Raw genomic sequence first — 20,481 nt, 5'->3', positions numbered from 1 at the left:
TTTACCAGCATAGTACGGATCAAGTCAAAAAACAAATTTTTCTTTAAAAAAGTAAGAATAGTTTTTTATAGTAGTAAGAGTATCAGGAAACTGTCTCATTGTTGCCTTTAAAAAATTGCCTTCAGCCATTTATGATGTACCTTGCTCTTCTTTGCTTTTAAGGAAGTTAAATTCATTTTCTTAAATGCTTGAAGGAATTTAATAAACAGAAAAAGTTGACCCAAAATAGCCATCGCATTTCATGCCCTATAAACAAGGTGGAAGCTTTTGACTTAAGGCTATAAAAACATCTGTTGGTAGCAATGCTTTAAATGGTTTAAGCAAAGGCAAGATCCTAGGCTTCTACGCCTGGTTTGCAGCTGTTCTTTCTTCTTGCAACCACTTCCCGAGCTGTATTGGCACAAGTTATTGTGTAGCCATACAGCAAACCTGATCCAGGAACACAGCCAGCTCAAAAAACTTCTTTCCTGCTGTCTCTTTTCCTTCTGGTTCAGTTCTCCGACCTACTTACCACTGCAGCCATGCAAAGCTTACACCAGCATAGAGCAGGGTTTGCTGCAGGAGTAAGAACAAGGAGGCAAGGGTAGCAAATGCTTAACTCAACTGCTGCCCCCCTAAAAAAAACCTGTTTTTAAACTTATCCTGAGATATTCATCTTATTTGTGGTATCAAGATACTGAATGAGTGATAGATGTTTTGCACTCCATAGCATCTTCCTGTGTAAGATCTCAAAGCTCTTTGCAACGCAATTGTCTCAGGCTTCATAGCTGTATGGCAAAAATTAAAGCTTCAACTCTAACTTCTTTTTTTGACATTAAAGCATAATTCAGGCTGACATTCTGCAACTGTTGATACTGTAGGCTAATAATTTACTTGACAAGCCTAATTTGAACCAGATGAGGCAGGAACATGCTACCTCCTTTCTGTTGAACTAGTTAATTACAGAGCATGAAATTCATGCTGCTATAATGTTAGCCGCAAAAGGATAAAATATGTTTGGTTTAAGACCAGTTGGGGCTTTTATGAACTGACAATCACAAGCCTGGAAAAAGTTTGAACCAGAACAAAACCCAGAACAAAACAAATTACACAAGTCAAACTGTAGCAGAGAGAATATGCTAAAACTGGCATTTGGTATCACGTGGCCTTGTTGGTTGTAAGCCATTACCAGGTACCCTATCAACAGGTTTCTCATTGTCAAATCGGGGAAAAAGAGTAGGCCTGGAAGGGTAAACTGATACAATATTAACACTGCTTTTGGCTAGCAGTTTGATGCCAACACTACATTATTCTACAAGACATGAAAAGTTAGGCTTTTAAGTGAAATCTATGCTTCACATAGCCTAGGTAGGTTTCTTCATAAAAGTTGCTTTCAGTAATTTTTTAAATAGAGGGTTCTCTCTATATAGATGTGCTTACACATATTAACTGTAATAGTAGCAAGTACCTCATAACTGTTAGTGGACTGCATCCTCAAAAACAGCTATTTCAAATGAAAAGTATTGCTTTTCATTGTTTTGATAGCAGAAACTAAAGCAGAGGATAGGTTAAGTGACTTCCCCAAATTAGATGGAGCTGCCTAAGAATCTGATTTCATGTTTCCCATTTCTCATTAAAGAGAAGAATTTCAGGACTCTCCTTATTTTAAACAACTGACATGCTTTCTCCTGTACCTCAGAACAGCGATACATAATCTAGCATGACACAGCAGAATTACGGAGCTGGGAGATAATCTAGTGAACTTTCACAAAAGACAGGATCAAAAGTAATTATGTGTTTTGCAAAAGATGCTTGTCTGACCAGTTGTTAAGTAACACCTTCAGTGGAAGCTCCACAGACTTCCAGGGCGAACTGTTGTACTCGCTAATGGTTTAAAAAAGAAGTTTTCTAATAAACAAATCAACTCTTCTTTACTGCAGCTTAAACTTGTTACTTCTGTTCTTAGGCAACCCAGAAAACAAGGAATGGACTAGCCGTACAGCCCATGGAGACTGGTCGGCTAGGGAACAACTTTGCTTGCAAAGAACTGGACAGCAAGCTGAACATGAGCCAGCAGCACACCTTGGCAGCAAAGGTCAGCAGTATCGCATGCTGTATAAACAGAAGCTGAGCCAGCAGGTTGAGGTAAGGGATTATCCCTCTCTACTCAGCATTTCTTTATGCCATATGAGGATTCTGCACCTCCAACATAAAGGAATGACATCAATAAAGAATCATCACAAATTCAGTAGAGGACCCCCAAGATGGCTGGGGGCTGAAGCTCCTGCCCTGGGAAGATGAACTTGCTCAGAATGGAAAAGAAATTGCCTCAGGTGGACATAACAGCAGTCCCCCATCATCAAAGAGACTGCCACTTCAGTGCTGCACAGTGGGAGGCAGAGACACAATAGGCATAAACTGAAACAAGAAAGGTTCTGGCTGGCTATAACTAAACAGATTTACACCAGGAGAACAGTCGGGCGATGGAATGAGTTGGTTAGAAGCTGTAGAGCCTCTATCCTTAGCAGTTTCAAAGACAACTGTGTAAAGCCCTGAGTAACGTGGTGTGATCTCACAGCTGACTGTGTTTTAAGTAGAGGTGGGACTAGGGACCTACTGAGGTCTTCCAATCTGAATTCTCTTAAGACCTACAATTACTGTGTTGATGATTCGGTAAGTTCTCTCTTTTCCTGCTTTTAATGTTACAACCAACCAAACTGGTGCAATTTTGACTCTTAACAGTACAGTGAAATCTCTGGGGTAAGTCCTGTTGGGTTTTTGCCCAAATCTTATGACAGTGGAATCCCACCCTCTGTTGGTTACCCAGCACATCGTAATAGGAATGCTACAAATGCTTGATTTCTTTATTCGCAGATGGAATAATGTTACATATCTTTAAAAACTTAAGTCTCACAACCAGCAAACACAACATTCAGAAATAAAAGGAGCTAAAAATAAGAGCTAATGTAAGTTTAAGTCTCACCTGCATACTGGGGAAGCGATTGTCTGAACCATGGAATCCACCTGTACATCTTTTAATCTCAAACGGTTTCCTATTAAAAATTCACAGTTTCTGTAACTCACACTTTATAAATCATATCAGTATAAACTGCATTCAGTAATGCACTGTCCATGTATCTATTTAAAGATTCTTAAAGGCTTGTCCATAGGGAATAGAAAGTCTTTAGAAAGAACAGAAAGCTCTGGAAAAGAATGCCTTGAAAATAACTTCTTCTGCAAATGTTATCTGCAGATAGTTTCCTCAGCAAATGTTATCCCTTTGGAATTCGCAAATGTTCAGAGTAATTTAAAGCCAAATATCAGATTACAGATAAACAAAATGCTTGTTCTTAGGGTAACAGATTTTCACTGTCATTCGGGTAACAGAACTTCACAGTACTTCATACAAATAGATTCTTAATATTTCTTTGTTTTTTAATAAAAACTTGCTCACAGTGTTAGACAACAGGACTTACTGAATACACAGACTGAAACCCTTTTGGTTTTTGAACAGAGGTGTTCAAAATTATATTATTATAGCAGATGCTATTGTTCTGGGACTTGTAAAGTCATTGGTCAGAACATGTAACTAATAATAGCAGGCCCAGTAAATTCAATACATTCCAGTGGATCATTCAAAAGACTGATTCGACTAAGTAGTTAAGCACATGCTTAGCTTTCAACACTCACTTTGAAAATTCCTAAAGCATGGCAAGGCATGCTCAAGTATCTGAAAAAGTTTCTAACATTTGAAGTATGCACTGTTTCTTTGCAATGTCCTTTTGCTATGACAAACAAGAATACCATGCTTTAATAGCTATCACTGATAGCTATTAGAAGAGAATAGCATTTGGAAGAGAAATGCTATGAGAAAACAAGAAATTATTAAATTATTTACTGTATAATCAAGTACTGAAAACTGTAACTTACCTAGCAAGCTGCCATTGGGAGTCTAAATAGAAGTGCAATGGTTCAATCCGGTCATTATATGAATAATGGAAACGTTTGGGTAGCATCTGTTTCATGTAAGCTTTGAAAGGCTGATTTGGTTCTAGGCACTGAAAAATTTAACGTATAAAATGTATGCTTCACCAAACTTTTGCTTATGTCATGAACAGTTCTTACAATGCACTTCAATAGCAAAGGTCCTGCAATAACTTCCACTAAGGACAACAGGACTCTGTCAGGTTTAGATTCTTATGGTCTGGGGACACGACTAATAACCATTTAAATAACAAATACTGTCTGGTTTTGCATTCAGTAGTTATTGGAATAATATTTACATTGGATTATGGACACAACTTTTTTTTTTTACAGAAAATTATACAGAACCAAACAGTATGGATTAGAATTAATGAAGATTTACACCAAAATATGAACATCATGATACATTCACAAGTTGTAGACTATCCACTGCAATAATTCTACCTCTCTGCAATACAGAAAATAACAGACATTCAAAGGGTTTTCAGATTGATCCCTCAGGGACAAATAGATTTTTCCACCAATTAAGACCCATTAATGATTTAAAAACCAAAAACCACCCCCAAAACAACAAAAAAAAGAAAATACCCACAAACACACCAAAAAAAAACCCACCAAACAAAAACCTCTACTGTAATATTGGAATTTTTGAAAAGTGAAGTATCTATACAAACAGTACTGCTCTCACCACCAGCAGTGTCTGCACAACCGAGTGGCAAACTGATTGTGGTGCAGGCATAAGAACAGGTATAGAGTAGAAAAGCAAGTTTCTTAAGATGAAGGAAAAAAAAAAAAAAAGGGAAAAAAAAAATCTATAATCTCTCTCAAAGCTGTTTATCTAAAAGGTGTGGGCAAGAAAATCTCATGCTTGTCCAGGAAATGGAGCTGAGCTTTACACTGACTTGGCCCTCAGCCAGTATGGGCCAGATACACAAGTTCTCAGTTTGAAGAGCAACATGATACAGTTAGTGAAAAGAGTTGAGCACAAAACCCTAGTTAATGCACAACCAAAAAGCCATATGACACCTTACCCAATTTTGACCTTCCCCTGAGTGGAACTACTTTTGTTGTTAACTGCATTGCGTATGGAAGGTCACCAATTCAAAGTCCATATGCTATGCAAGTAGCCCAGCAAACAGCTGATGCTATAAAATACTGTAAACGTCAATAGAAATTAAGCTAGAACAACAAACACAAAGACACTTACTGTGAGGTTTCTGACAATGCCTTCATAATTAACTGGAAGAATCATATGTAAGAATTAGACACCTAAGTTAAAAAAAAAAAATCAGATGTAAAATGAAAGCATTCCCATCACATCATATAATTGGCTTGAGTTTCAAAAAAAATCTGGACATAAGAAGTTATTTTTCCAGAATGAAAACCACATGGAACAAAACAATCACTAAACTGTCATGCTACTGCTTTTATGAGCTTCTAGTTCACAGTTCTCCTCCCCTTGCTTACTTATTGAAAGATTTAAAATTTTAAACTATGTTAGCCACAGTTAGAAAAATAATCCAAGAAGTACATTTTCACAAAAGAGGCAACTAAAGGCTGCACTAATCAAGCTGGATTTTTCCTTCTTGCTAATAAACTTCTAAGGAAAAAGAAACAAATACAACAACCAGGGCAGCAGTTTTATCTGGCAAGCATCCTTAGAAAGATAGCCAAGTGCAAGCTGGCTGAGATCCAGATACTTAGACTCAAATCAAAAAGGACCATTACATCATTTAGTTTGACATTTTGTATAACACAGGCCCATTACATTTCACACAGTTACTCTGTCCTGAGTCTGATACCCAAAGCATGTAAAGGATCACACTGGCAAGGAAACTATTAATAACTCCTACATAGATATAGCAGTTTTACAAAGACAACTTATGCTCCTTCGTGAAAACAGTGCACATTTCAAAAGCAGGAGATGCTCTGCTTTTCTTCTTCCTGAGCTTGTTTCTCCAGGGAGAACCTGGAACTGCATTTGAGAACTCCCATCTCTCCAAGGAAACATTTAAACCAATCTGGAATAGCATCAAGCAATAAAGTAAACAGGACTTAAAGTCACTGGGGTTGAGGTCTACAACTTTTAAAGGGCATGGAGAAGAATAATCTAGACAGACAAAAAAAACACTATCAGGTGTGAAGGGAACACCTGTATCCAACATTAAAAAGTATTAAAACCAGCAGGCATTAAGTGTTCATCTAAAATGAGACTGCATGGGTTGGATGAGGCTTTGAGCAACCTGGTCTAGCGGAAGGTGTCGCTGCCCATGGCAAGGGGGTTAGAACTAGATGATCTTTGATTTCCCTCCCAACCGAAACCATTCTGTGATTCTAGAATTCTATGAATCAAAGTTTAAAATTTTTAAAGCATTCATTGATTTTTATTCAGGATTATTTTCTTATTTATGCTTATGTGTAGTTTACTCAGCTGCTGTCAGGCCATTTGACCATTTTTTTTTATACTAGGAAATAATACTCACGTAAAAGATAGTAACAGTCTAACATTCCTTTAAGACAGAAATACAGCAAATTCATATATAAACTGGTAAATCAGAAAATGAGGTGAAACATGAGGGGGGCATTTTTGGGCTGTCTTGAGCACCGAAGATCTGGTTCAAAGGAATGCCATTCACAAGGCAAAAGCATTTGCAGTTGGTCACTCCGAGGCAGCCACCAAAAGCAATCTGTAGGATTCAAATGAACTTTCAGCCCAGCCTTTAAAAAACACAGGTGCACTACTTCTTATTTCCTCTTCATCATTACCCAGGTTGTACCTAGTTGACCTCCACTCAGGTTTACCAATGGAATATATGAATCTTAAGACTGTATTCATAAAGTACAAAAGTGTATAACCAAGTAACAAAAATTAGTTTAGCAATTACATACAAGAGAAATACTCATCTGGAACATTATTAGGTCTTAGGCGAGCTGCAGGACCAGGTACTACCATGAAATCTTGAACATTGTCCAGATAGCTGTTCAGATACGCTGTTTTTCTGCAGCTCCCTGCTTCCATCCCTGCAAAGGGAAATAAAGTTCATTTTAAAATGGGAATACCAGTGTAGAAAAACCTTGTTGAGGCCAAAATAGTCTGATTCTCACCTACACCGATTATCTCTTGCATGATCTTGATAGTACAGAGCATAATTTCTACAGGTATTGGCTGCATCATTAACCTTGCCAGAAACATGCAAGTATAAACTCAGAATATTATTATAAAAGCAGGTATTAAATTCTGATCTATTTTATAAAATTTAATTTACCATGATCTGATATGAAAATAATGTTCAGGCATTTATGCAAGTTCATTTGCTTGAGACCATCCATCAGCATCCCTACTATGTTGTCCACTCTCTGTAATGCCATAATGACCTGTAGGGCAAAATTGGAACGTAAAGTGTTAACACTTCAATTAAGAATTGAATTTATTTCTAGAGAGTGAATAAATTTTAACTGTAACAGTTTGTGCTAATAAAGAACAAGGAGCTCTTCTTACAGACTTCAAAGCTAGATGCATTCCAGATATGTATGAAGGACACAGGGGACCTAAAACTGCAGCAACTCCCATGTTATAGCCAGTGAGGGTGGTTTGAGTGGTTTTAAAAGTATGAAATAGAGGATGTTTATTGCATTATGAGGGGTACAACCAAGAGCAACATGGAATGTCTTGCCTAAGAGTGCAGATGCTGATGGGAGAACACCAGAGGGCTGAAGAGAATAGAGGAAGCCAAGCCTCAGTACTCTTCCTCAGAATCCCTGTTGAGAGAAACCCTGGAGTAAACTGTCCTTGAAATTGTGACTGGATATCAGTCTCAAATTATTTTAAAGGGACTGAAAAAGCCTAGAACAAACTACCAGCCTAGCCTTGTTCATGATCAGGGGTCTGGCGTTCAAGCTCATTTGCACAGGTACAGCCACTGGAGCTACTTTTGAATACTTGCCAAGTAAACAATGCCCCAAAAAAAGTACTTTTTAATTAAGTTATTCTGTTACCTCATTATGCTACTTGTATAAGCTGTCTGGGTTTATGTGAACAAAGATGAGATGCTCCTGGGGAGACTATGTTCAAACCCTCAGGATCTTTTTCTCCAAAGCATTCCTGACATACAGAACTTCAGATCCACTTATTAGTCAAACTATAATCAATTTCAACACTTTCCCTATACTGCAGTTCTAATTAGTTGTCTGATACTTCACTGAGCACTTACACTCATCTTTCAGTTCCTTAAAGTAACCGTTAATACCTTAGAAATTGGCAAGAGGTTTTTACTGTTGTCACCACTGAGGTTAAATACCGGATTAAGATGCCCAAACTTCCTGACCATTCAAGACAAGAAAATTTTACAAAGTTCCTGAATTTCCAGGAGCTTTTTCCTTTGCATTTTTCACTGTGGTTTATTAAAAGGTAGTGCTGTTTAGCAGTTCTGAAAATAGTAGCTGTCTCAAAAAACATTCTTATTTATAAAGTTGGTACAGCACAGACTGTGATGGGGTGAATATCCCTTTTATCACCCTCTTTCCAAGAACATATAAAATCTAACCACAGGGAGATAAAACCAATATTCACCTAACCTTTGTACAGAGACTGTGGGAAAACAAATGACAACATGAATGCTTAACCACCAAAATTTGGACCATTGCTATAAAAATCTCTATTCTTGCTAAATTGAAAGTATACAAACTTTCTGTGGTTCCCCCACCCCAAATCAACATAAAGAATTAGTAACAATAGATAAAACTACATACAACACATATCAAAAAATGCTTTTGCAATTTAAAAGTTATTGAAATAAATAAAATAGGAATTACACTTACTAAATAGGCTGTTTATTACATGCTTTGATATCAGTGTTAATTATGGATGGACTGTCTATTCACAATTCTTTTTCCTCATAAGCATACTGAACATGGTTTTGGTTAACCTAACATGAATCATGAAAGTTTATTATAGAGTCAGAGCAAAGATCCACATTTAAAAAAACCAAGAAAATTAAGAAACTACAAAACTACTTACTCCGCTGCTTACTGGTCCAAACATATGGCCCGAGGAATCTGGTTCTTCTAAATACAGAGTGTAAAAGTGTGGTCTATATCAAACAGTACCAAAAACGTCATATTTTACATACATGTTGAGACAGTTTGAAGAGATTATATTTCAACAATGGATGTCAAATAACACTGTCAGAGGAAGGACACATTAAAGGGAAATAGAGAAATGTAACTTAATTATAACAGATTTCAGTCATAGAAACAGGCTTGCATTAAATACTTTAACTCTGTTAGAATACTGTATAAGATACTGTTTGAAGCAGAAATAATATTTACAAAGTGATTAACTGCAACACCACTTGAACGGGAATTTGCAGTTGCATATGTACCTTTCATCTTCAGGTAACTGCAGCCAGCGGAGAACAGTTACCACCCTTTCTTCAAAGGGGATTGAGCTGTATCAGAACAACAGAAGATCAACCAACCTTGTACTTCCAAAAGCTAAAAAATTTTAGTCACACATTACAAAGTCAATGTACTTTAGCAAAGAAATTTTAATTCAACTAGACACCATTAATGGTTATTTAGCAGGATGCAAGTTTATTCTAATTGCCTACGAGTCTACAGAAGTTAACGGCCTGATCTAAAGCTCCCTTGAATATTATCCCCATTGATTGTACTGTGATTAGAATAAAGCTCTCAGTATTGTGTTTATTATACAAGGAGAATAATTGGCTTTGAGGTGCAAAATCATATGCAAGTTTTCACTCCTGTACTATATTTTGAAAAAGTTTCAGATTGGGGATGGTTTGTTGTTGGGTTTGGCTGGTTGGGTTTTGGTATGAGTTTTGTTGTTGTTTTGTTAAATGTTTAAACAGTTTGAATACAAGTTCTCAATTATGTCACAAAGTAGATGCTCTATATCAAGGAGACCAACAATATGCATGTTGACCTAGAACAAGATGAGGCACCCACAAAATTAGTAATTCAGCTACTCCATAGAAGTTCAAGTAATGAGGTACAAGTTCCTAACGAAAAAAGATCTAAGGCGACAATCAGAATTTGATTGCTATAAGAAGAAGAGTATAGGAAATAATCCTAGGAAGATCAAAGTGAATTGCCTGATTTCTTGGGCGAGTTTTGAGATTATTAAATAAAAGGTGATAGATTTATCTAGAATTTTCATTAGTCAGAAAAGGTTTAGCTGCAGTGAAGAGCAATCACTAAAATATGACTGCCTTAATATGAAATACTTTCAAAATCTGCAATGAAAGTAATTTTACATTGGAACAATTTACCTCAGATTACTTCCGTTTTCATGGACAATATCATGACAATCCATGATCTATTCAGTGTATGAGACATTTGGGCTGAATGACTCTAAACACACCCACAAAAGATGTTCATAAGTAGAAACAGAAAAGCACTAAAGCTTCAAAGCTGGCTGCTTTTAAAACTGATTTTCCACATCTTTCCTTAAAGCATTTGCTGAGCAATGACAACATGATTAGACAAGAATCTATGTTATACTGAAACAAAGTTAATTGTATCTTATCTTTTTACATGTTGCACACAGCTATTTAGAAAAGCAGGGTGGTGGAAGGTGAAATAATGGTTTCTCTGGTGTACATCCCATTGCAACAGTTTAAGTAAAATATTAATCCAAGACACAGGAATTTACATACCTATTATATTTTTCATACAGGTTTGGAAAGGTTCCATTAACTGCTACATCTGACCCAGGCCAAAAGAACGTAGCAGCTCTTAAACCTTGGTACATAGCTGTTAGCCAAATCTGCAGGACAACAATCACCATCGTTAGTGCAGGTCACTAACTTAACCAAGTAACTGCAAGTAAATCCACTACCACCTCTGTACCTTTCAGCAAGACCAAAGCCTAAGAATGTAAGTAGAGTACACCATACAGTCAATCTTGCATGTCATCTGCAGTCCAGATATACCTTGCAGCCTAATTCGTTATGGCAAATACTTGCACCCTTTCTGCTGGGTACAGACCTAGGTAGGGGAAATGTCTCAAGAACAGTGAACAGTGAAGTAAGAAGGGGTAGGAATGTTCTGAAGACATATGTCCCACATACTCTGAAATATAAAAGTAGGACTTTGGTCAGCTCTTCTGATTTTACTGCTGATCTCAAGATTTGCAGGTTTCTGTCTGCCTTCTGCATGTTTTCCTGCCTCACTTGTGCAAACCACTTCTCAGTGGCTTGCAAAGTCTACACTTCCACCCCCCCAAAAAAAATAAAAATTGGTCCACCCACATTACTAAAACCAGTTATGATAGTTACTGGTTTTATCATTTTACATTTTGCAAGTTACTTCTTGCTATTCTTCAGGTTAGCACTCACCCAAACTGTCCCATGCCACTTCATCTTGATGGTATCAGAAAATTTGCCATAGCTGTATGATTGAACTGAAACATTTTCTTTACGCATCTTTTAGGTTTAGTAGTAATCTGGGCACAGCATAAACCTTTACTACTACTGATACACCTGGGTTGGAGCAACCCCAGGCACAGCTACAGGATGGGCAGAGAAAAGATTCAGAGCAGCCCTGCGGAGAAGGACTTGGGGGTGTTGGTCGATGAGAAAATGAACATGAGCCGGCTTCAGTGTGCGCTTGCAGCCCAGAAAGCCAACTGTATCCTGGGCTGCATCAAAAGGAGCGTGACCAGCAGGTCGAAGGAGGTGATCCTGCCCCTCTACTCTGCTCTTGTGAGCCCTCACCTGGAGTATTGTGTGCAGTTCTGGTGTCCTCAACATAAAAAGGACATGGAACTGTTGGAACAAGTCCAGAGGAGGGCCACAAGGATGATCAGGGGACTGGAGCACCTCCTGTATGAAGACAGGCTGAGGAAGTTGGGGCTGTTCAGCCTGGAGAAGAGAAGGCTGCGTGGAGACCTCATAGCAGCCTTCCAGTATCTGAAGGGGGCCTACAGGGATGCTGGGGAGGGACTGTAGTGACAGGACAAGGGGTAATGGGTTAAAACTTAAACAGGGGAAGTTTAGATTGGATAAAGAGGAAATTCTTTCCTGTTAGGGTGGTGAGGCACTGGAATGGGTTGCCCAGGGAAGTTGTGAATGCTCCATCCCTGGCAGTGTTCAAGACCAGGCTGGACGAGGCCTTGGGTGATACGGTTTAGTGTGAGGTGTCCCTGCCCATGGCAGGGGGGTTGGAACTAGATGATCTTAAGGTCCTTTCCAACCCTAACTATTCTATGGTTCTATGATTAATAAAACTAATTTGTTTGTCAATTTCCTCAGAAAAATTAACTGCAAGTCCACTTCATATTAAAACCAGAACAAAATCTGGTATCCTTATTAGTTATTTAAAGCAAGTTTTCTCCTTAAAGAAAATTACATTTAAGTTCAATAAAGCCTGCTGCACTTTGTTTCATTTGTCATTTTGCTGCTCTAGTATAGCAGTTCCTAATCATGCTGAGTAATGCTTCTTGGCTGACTCTGTACTCTTTCAACATCACTATGCCTCCAAGTGATATTAAGTAACATAACAACAGGCCAATGTACATTCTCAGCAGTGTATGAATACTTACAGGCTGCCCTTGGTACCACTGTGGATTAAACTTCTCTTCACTTCTAAGGGTGAAGGATGCATTTCTTTTGGGGTCATACATCTTGTTATCAATTATACCATGAGATTCAGGATACAGACCCTGTAATTGAAAGTATACCTTGTTACAGTGTTATAAAGAAAAAGAACCTTCCGCCTATATAAACAGATGTCCGTTAGACAAGTATGCACAGTGAATAATCTATATGTGACTTCCACTCTACCAGCACCTCAAATTAACAAATTTAACAGCATCACCCACCATTGCCACTGAGTCCTACCTTACAATTCTTAATTGCTTCTCAGTGAGATTTAAAACCAAAAATAAAAAAAATAAAAAAGGCAAGAAACTTGTTCTGGGATCAAACTGAAAGACAACCTCTTAGTTCACACATTTGTTGTATCTTTAGTACCAATGACAAAGCAACTACTTCTGCTGAACCTCCATCACATGGCCAAAACCAAGATTTCAAAGGAGAATTGCATATCAGCAGATGAAAGCCATTACATAAGCAGTAAAAGTGCTCAGAGGCACCAGATATTAGGTAGTTTCAAACAGACTTTGTGTTCTGCCTTCAAGGAGACTGGCTCCTTTTTACTTTAAAGCATGTAACATCATCACTATTAGGACCCTGATAAACACCACTCCTGGAGAGCTGAGACAAAGCTCTATACTGTATTTAGGGGCACTTTCACATGGCTGCAGGGCATGATTAATGCCTCTTAGTTGCATATTCAACAATGGATATTTGTGAGGATTACATATTTAAACATCTCACTCCTGAATCTGTGCTCCTCACTTATCAGAAGTCCTGACAAACTAAGTCAAAAAGAAGGTGTAGATCATCATATTTGACTGAATTTAGTCTGACATATGAAACTAAGAAGAACATGCTGGAATCCAACCCTGCATTCAGTGTTGAAAACCTGTTTCTTTTTTTAACTACATGTAGAAGGTGATAAATTTACAAGATCAGCTTTGTGACATTCCTATCCAGGTTTGGATACACTCTATCAGAGTCAGTATCAATGTGATGTTTAAATCTTGCCTTTCATTTCATACTCTTCTTTGCATCATGCCAAGCTACCTTAAAGAAGTGGAACAAAAGTGGCTGTGCAAAGGAGTCTGGCTGCTCTCTCAGAGAGAGACTGAGATGCAATTTAGTGGAAATATTTACACAGGTGAGGAGTTGCAAAGTGATGTGTCCTTCCACCTATACGGGAATTCTTGCAGCTAGTCTTGGAAGCACTGGATTACTTAATCAGATTAGATTTGACCACTGAGTTGTAGCTTTATATAATGACTGTCTTTATCAGTTATAATCCGTTTCATATTCTGAAGGGAAATCCTATTATTTTAATACTAAAAAATACATCATGTCCTTGGAGACAACTTGATAATGAACAGTCTCTTCAATACTGCAAAACATAATACACAGGAATACTTACTGTGACAATAGAGTAATGATTGGGAAAGGTTTTTGAAGGATACACTGGTCTCATACTGGAAGTATATGTTCCACATTTCTCTACAGAGAGGAAGAAAGAAAACCAGCAAAATTACAGAAATAAAAGCCTCTAAGAACCCTTGCAAGTTTCTCGCATGAAGATATACATCCATTAAGAAAAAAAAAAAATATTTCCAGAACATTTTTATACTTCAAAGTTTAGGAGTTAACACTTCATTTTTATTTCTATATCCATTTACAAGCTGACTAAAAGGATATGATACAAATTTTACATACTTCTAATGACTGACTTCAATGGTCATATGAGCAAAACCTACAGTCCTTAGGAAAAACATGCATAGATAAGAACAAATTATCAAAGAAATCACACCCTCCAAAATTGCCCTGGTATGCGCTAAGTCAAGTCTGCAGCTTGAGACCAACTAGCTACTTCACCCTGGGCGCTCTCAGAGATGAAGTGGATGCTAACACAGTCATGCCCTGGCTTTCTCAGTCACCTATCAAATCACTGTTTACTTAGCAGTTTGCAATCTTTTTTTTTTTTTTAATAAAAATCAACTCTTAGTCTAGAGTGAATCTCAAATTTTTCTTTATCTTGATATACAAATCATAGGGCCACTATATAAAATACAAAGAAAATAAAAATGCAAGGTTTGATAAAAAAAAGTGTTGTATCAGGGCAATTTGAGCTCGTGGCATTAGGGTTTTTGGATTAGATCTCAGCTGAAATCATCAGTTTGAGCTGACCAACATATAAAGAAGCGAAGCTGGAAAAGTAAATCCTCTCAAGTTACACAGACATTCCTTTCCACATATGCATTCAAATCGTCCTTTGTACCCTTTTTGCTACTGCAATACACTTGACACATTTCAACCACTTCTAAATCTGTTGTTAAGGCTGTTTTCTGAATTTTTTTTTGGTTTTCCTTGGGGGTAAGTGGGAAGCTGGGTTTTGGGTTTGTTTCGGGTTTTTTTTCCTACTGTTTTTAAAGTAAGAGAAAAGTGTGCTTAAAAATTTGGCTTGGCCAACATCCTAGGGGGTTTTGCTGGGAATTTCCATAAGCATTATCTTTCTTCTTGTTGCCTTGGTTAAAGACAACTTAAGACAAAAGAAGGATTTATTTTAAACTTATGATACCACAGCCAAGAAGTATATGAAAACATCTTCTCTCAATCCCATACATACACATTATTTCTACGTCTCAGCTCCACGCTGAATTGCCACCTTTCAGCAGGTAGCAGAGAGAGAGTGCATAATAAAGCTTGCTAAAAAGTTCCGAAGATTTATTCAAGGAGACAACAGAATTTCACCGTGGGCATGGCTGAATTAACAGGACTACATAATGGGAACATTTCTAACTAACAGAATGCTGGACTTGTCATCAAGTGTTTTAAAGAAAAGCTCCAGATTTAGCATGGCTCTAATTTAATAAAGAACTGGGCAGTCTGAGAAGTTACTTAATGCAAGTAACTGTTCACTTCTTTGTAAATAGGCATTCATAGATGGTCTCTCTTTCTGAACATCTACATGTAAAATGGATAACTATGAACTCCAAAAAGATTCAATTTTAGTCAAGCACTTTATCCATTATGGTTACTTGTGTACCAGAGATTCATTACCCTTTCCTGCACAGTAAAGTACTGTAGCAATGTTTCTTTACAATATGACTCCTTCCACCATTTTCAGTGCTTAGACACATAGAACATGAAGCGCCTTGAGATCTGAAGCCACGTGCCCGAGCTTCATGCGATATACATACCACTGACACCAACTTTCATTCATGAGATTTTCTCTTGCTGAAGAAAGCTTGTGTTATCTGGGCTTTTCATCCAGCATTTTACTGGGAGATAGGGAGGGGACCTGAAGATCTTGTAGTATATCCCATCACAAATGTCTTTTATCAGATTACATAACATGCTCCAGCATAATGCAGAATTGTTGACATAATGCAGAAATATTTTCCCCCAGACAAGACTTTATTTTGCCATGTCCAAAGCCTGCATTAGCCATTCTGATTTTAGAATCCTTTAAAAATGCAAGTTTTGACCATCAAAAACTCCATGGTTCTGGAGAAGTAAAGCAACATTGAAGAGGCTGCTATGTTAGTTGTATTTATTAGTGGTCAGAATTTATCATGGTTTCAGTGGAAAAAGAAATACAAGTTTATTATAGAAATCAAAGACAGAAGTTGCACTGTAGTGCATCCAGTCCAAAGAATGCAGAAACTTCACATGTATAAATGGATGTCACAGCCTGGAAGTCCTAGGGATGCTTTGTAGCACTGTTATCTTGTACTGCAGCCAGAGCTATAACCATTTGCAAAGGCCAGCCTCTTCTTGCAGTGCTCAAGAAGTCTTCTTCAACAGAACTCTTCTGTAACTATATTTAATGAAATTGTTTCAAATGCCTTGTATTATTCTAACATGGATCAAAATGAAAAAAAGCTAAAACCTCAAATACATCTGTGAGTTGTTATCCTCTGGAACAGGTCAAGTTGTAACAACCACTGTACAAAAAGCAAGTATTTTTACCAATTTATTTTTAAGCCAAACTGAAGCCAGTCACCCCATGTAGTAATTTATGAATGTCAAGAAGATTGGCATATTCAAGAAATACCATCAGTTCTTTATAGACCACAGCCAAAATAGAGACACAAAATGCAAAGTTAGTTATACTCTAGGAAAGTTAAGTAAGACACTACAAAAGCTAGGAAAAAAATATGTGCTTATGAGGCTCTCATTTCTTCTGCAAATGGTTGCTAAATAAAGGTTCTCAGATTCAGCACATTTCTACCAGCCCTTCTATATCACCTATTCCTAATCTCTTCCTTCTCTTTTACAAACATAATCAAATGCTTTCTACCTTGCTTACCATTTTCCAAAGCTATTCCATCTGAATACGAGACAATATAGAGAGTAAAAAGTGGGTCTACTTCTATTTTGAAGAAATAAACTCACAGCAAAAAGCATCCACCTCATAAGTAGAGAAGGGCTTCTCAGTAATTTTTAAGGTTTCAATGAAAATCCAAAGCGCCCTTTCCTCATGCCCTCTCCTATCTTTTGACCTTCCACCCTCCCACACTTCAAATTCTCTGTGCATGGCTGTTATTTAGAGCATCAACTTCCATTTCCATGGAGGAAGAGTGAGGATTTTAAAGAGCAAGCAAAGCTGCTATTGATTTTTCGGACAAGATATCATCATATTGCTTAGACAAATAAGCTACTCACGTAATTTGCTAATAACAGGTAGAAGTCCGCCCCAAGTCTGCAGGTATTCTGCTCTGAAGCCATCCAATGAAAATAGTAACACTGGAGATTTGGTAAATCTGAACAAGCAGAAATTGAAGTATTAGAAGACTGACTCCAAGAAGTAATTTCCAACCACTTATTTCAAGAAAGTTTCCCTCACGTAGTGGGGATGCTCATTATGGGACTATAAATCAGACCAAGGAAGTAAATCTTCCAAAACAGGCAGGCTTGCAGGCTGTGAGCAGACCAGCCACCTAGTCCCTCACCTCACAGGCTGGTGTAGCAACCCTACCCAAAAAGGCTGAGGATTACATGCACAGAGCCTGATTTCACAAGCACTCATAAAGAAATGAGCCAAGATGTTCATGCAATCTGCCTGGTGGGTTTGGAACTCCTGATCTTGAAATCAGTCCCAATGGAGCAACACTCAACCACTCCAACCCTGCTTCCCACCCCAAGGTAAAAGCAGGGAAAGAGCAAAATGTGAAGCCATGGCTTTCCCTTATTCTTTTTGCTCCTGAAAAATTCATGATCTACCTGGCAGAGGGGGAGAAGTTACCTTTTTACATGTACATATACAGTGCATAAAAAAAAAGTAACAAAGTCTCATGTACAGGATTCATTAAATCAGCAACTATAACACTGATTTTTCCCCTTTATCTTATAAAGATTATTTAACCAGAAAGAACTTGATTACCAGAAGTACTACCAACCTCCACACTGAAAAATGTGGCCTTATGACTGGAACACTGTAGCAGTAGTATTTCTGTCTGGAACTCGACAGAACTTCAGAAGCGATTCCACTGGAACTAGCAATAATAAATTCTCCCCTTTCAGGACCTACAGGACCTATGTTTTCCAGCTTTGACTTGCTTCCAGCTTCAGCCCTATTCAACGATTTCTCTCCAACTGTAAATACTTAAAAAATCCCATCGCGAACAGGAATAATCACCAGTGATTTCTTCCTCATAGAAAAACTACCCTATGTTTGACCCATAGATGTGAAAACATGCGAGACTGCAAAAAAAAAAAAAAATAAAAACTGCAGTGCAGCAAAAAACAATGAAAATACAGATTCATATCACAGGATTGAACGTATTTTACATGCCAGTTGCAAGCTCAGTTTTCCTTTTTATGTTTACAAAGTGTAAAATGAAAATGTTTAAAGCTTTGCTGCACTTCAGTTTCCCAAAACAGTGAGAAGACAAATATTTATAAAGTGTTGACAATTTTTTTAGTGAGTTACCCCACAAAAAAAAATCCAATCATTTATAAGTGAACTATTTCTCCTAGTTCAGTCAAACATGACTATATTAAACTGAAGATAAGTCAGGCAACCAAAACATGTCTATCTTAAGAAAATTTCAATCAACAATGTGGACAACAGTTCAGCCAAAAGGCTTTAATTAGTCATAATCATTACATAACCTACCCTACAGCCCAGACAGAATAAAACAAGGTAGTATGTTTGCAGACTGCTTTTTATTTCTATGGTATATGTAATACTATGTTTTGAAAAATCTTAGTAAAGGCAGTTAGTTGGGAAGAAGAAATGAATGATCTTCAGACCAAGATCATTCAGATCAAAGTCCTCTGGCAGAAAACAGTAGGGAAAACGTCACGTACTGACTTCACCCATATTACAAGTATTGTTTGTGCCACAGATTCTGATTGCTGCAACTTCTGCAAATACCTTCTCTGCCACCCCTCCCCCCATAAAATTGATTCCCTCCACTGCAAAAATCTCAAAACCTTCATTGAGAAGTTTCCTGCAATAAACCAAACTTTTCAATATTACATTCTGACAAGTCTAACTTCAAAAAAAAACCAAAACCAACTCCTTAGAAAGGCACTTTACGCAACTGTTTCTGGTTTGGCATTTACAAGTAAACCAACTGTTAAGTACATGTTTTGCTTGTCTGCAAATCCAGCTACTGAACCCCTCACACATGTAATATTAAACCTGGCAAAACAGACCATTGCCACAACCAGGGAGACTGGCCATTTCACTTCTATACTCTACACATGCTGAAACTCATATACTTAAATGATCTGCCCTGTGCTCAGGGAAGCAAAGCATGACAGACAATGCGGAACTGCGCTCTTTGGAACAGCTTCAAGTAAAATCCCCTGGCAAACTGACCTGAGCTCAGTTCTGAGATACATCAGCAATTTCCATGACGTTTTCTTGTCAGTAGTCAAGGTTACACTTGCTGCTTCAAAAACGTGCCACCATGAACAAGCAAGCCTGGGAGGCTCAAGTTTTGTTTCTACCTGTGACTCATGCTGGCTGTGTCCAAACAGTATGACAAGGGTGTTTCACAGCTCTTGGATAAATATGTATGCCACAGTCACATCCTGACTCCAAACTGAAGGAAATGCAGTGGTAATTACCCACTCCTATAAATTGGCTTCTATGGAAACTAAGTGCAGGAAACACAGGCTTGCTGTGGTCTAGTAGGTTCACCAGCCTGGAAGATCAAGAGCCCAGAACTGCAGACCACACTGCCAAGCTGACCTGCATTATCACAGGCAAGTTAGACCACAATTAAAGGAAAAAAAAACAGAAGAAAGAAATGGAAGAAAGAAGAAAGTCCCCTTGAAAAGCTAGACATACTGCACAAAACTTCCTATCCCAAGCACTACTGCCTATATAAAACCGCAAAGCTTTCTTTTCTGGTAAATGTATGTAAAGCCTCAACACGAGGTGTAACAGCAATCTTCAAATATACAAGAAATATCTGCAAAGAGGAAACAAATCAGCTGCTCTTCCAGCTTACTGAACACAGAATAAATAGCATGAGCCTTAAGGTACAGAGAAACATAATCAAACCCAAGGAAAACCATCTAGTTAAGCACTAGGGTAAACTGCCAAAGCAGGTTTAAATTCTTATAGTATTATTTCACTCTTAGACCAGTGGAAAGAACTAGATCACGCCTGAAATCTTCTAGCCCATTAACTGTATAATCCTATTCAACAACACAGAGCCTAGTCTTGGAAAGACTTAGGTGTGTATTTCACTTTAAGATTTGATCAGTCTCATTGAAATCATTGGGCTTTCCCAGATTAAGCACCTCAATGAATACTGCATTGTCTTTCATCTATTCTGCACTACAAGAGCAAATGCAACTAAACCCAAAATGGAATGAAACCAGCAATTTTAACCCACAAAACATGCTGCATTAATATGTACAGAGTCAGAACTGCTATTCTGAGGCC

General features: G+C 37.8%; 1 protein-coding gene across 3 annotated transcripts in view; it reads right to left on the bottom strand.

The window, feature by feature from the left end:
• Window positions 1–20,481, bottom strand: part of ENPP1 (ectonucleotide pyrophosphatase/phosphodiesterase 1) — a 54,847-nt gene that overhangs the window by 11,443 nt on the left and 22,923 nt on the right. For 2 of the 3 annotated variants that reach the window (XM_062639562.1, XM_062639560.1), the window contains exons 6-16: window positions 17,241–17,338; window positions 13,993–14,072; window positions 12,527–12,646; window positions 10,641–10,750; window positions 9,345–9,410; window positions 8,981–9,053; window positions 7,230–7,338; window positions 6,853–6,984; window positions 5,171–5,202; window positions 3,910–4,037; window positions 2,963–3,032 (exon numbers count right to left, since the gene is read on the bottom strand). In XM_062639562.1, coding sequence (XP_062495546.1) covers window positions 2,963–3,032; window positions 3,910–4,037; window positions 5,171–5,202; window positions 6,853–6,984; window positions 7,230–7,338; window positions 8,981–9,053; window positions 9,345–9,410; window positions 10,641–10,750; window positions 12,527–12,646; window positions 13,993–14,072; window positions 17,241–17,338 — 1,018 coding nt within the window. The remainder of the gene's footprint in view (window positions 1–2,962; window positions 3,033–3,909; window positions 4,038–5,170; window positions 5,203–6,852; window positions 6,985–7,229; window positions 7,339–8,980; window positions 9,054–9,344; window positions 9,411–10,640; window positions 10,751–12,526; window positions 12,647–13,992; window positions 14,073–17,240; window positions 17,339–20,481) is intronic. The other variant, XM_062639561.1, reaches the window with a different exon arrangement.

Source organism: Pezoporus occidentalis, unplaced genomic scaffold (genome assembly GCF_034315485.1).
Source record: "Pezoporus occidentalis ecotype Australia unplaced genomic scaffold, CSIRO_AGI_Poc_V1 ctg61, whole genome shotgun sequence".
NCBI lineage: Eukaryota > Metazoa > Chordata > Aves > Psittaciformes > Psittacidae > Pezoporus > Pezoporus occidentalis.
The sequence above is the reverse complement of the archived record's forward strand: the minus strand, read 5'-3'. Positions and strand labels throughout refer to the sequence as shown.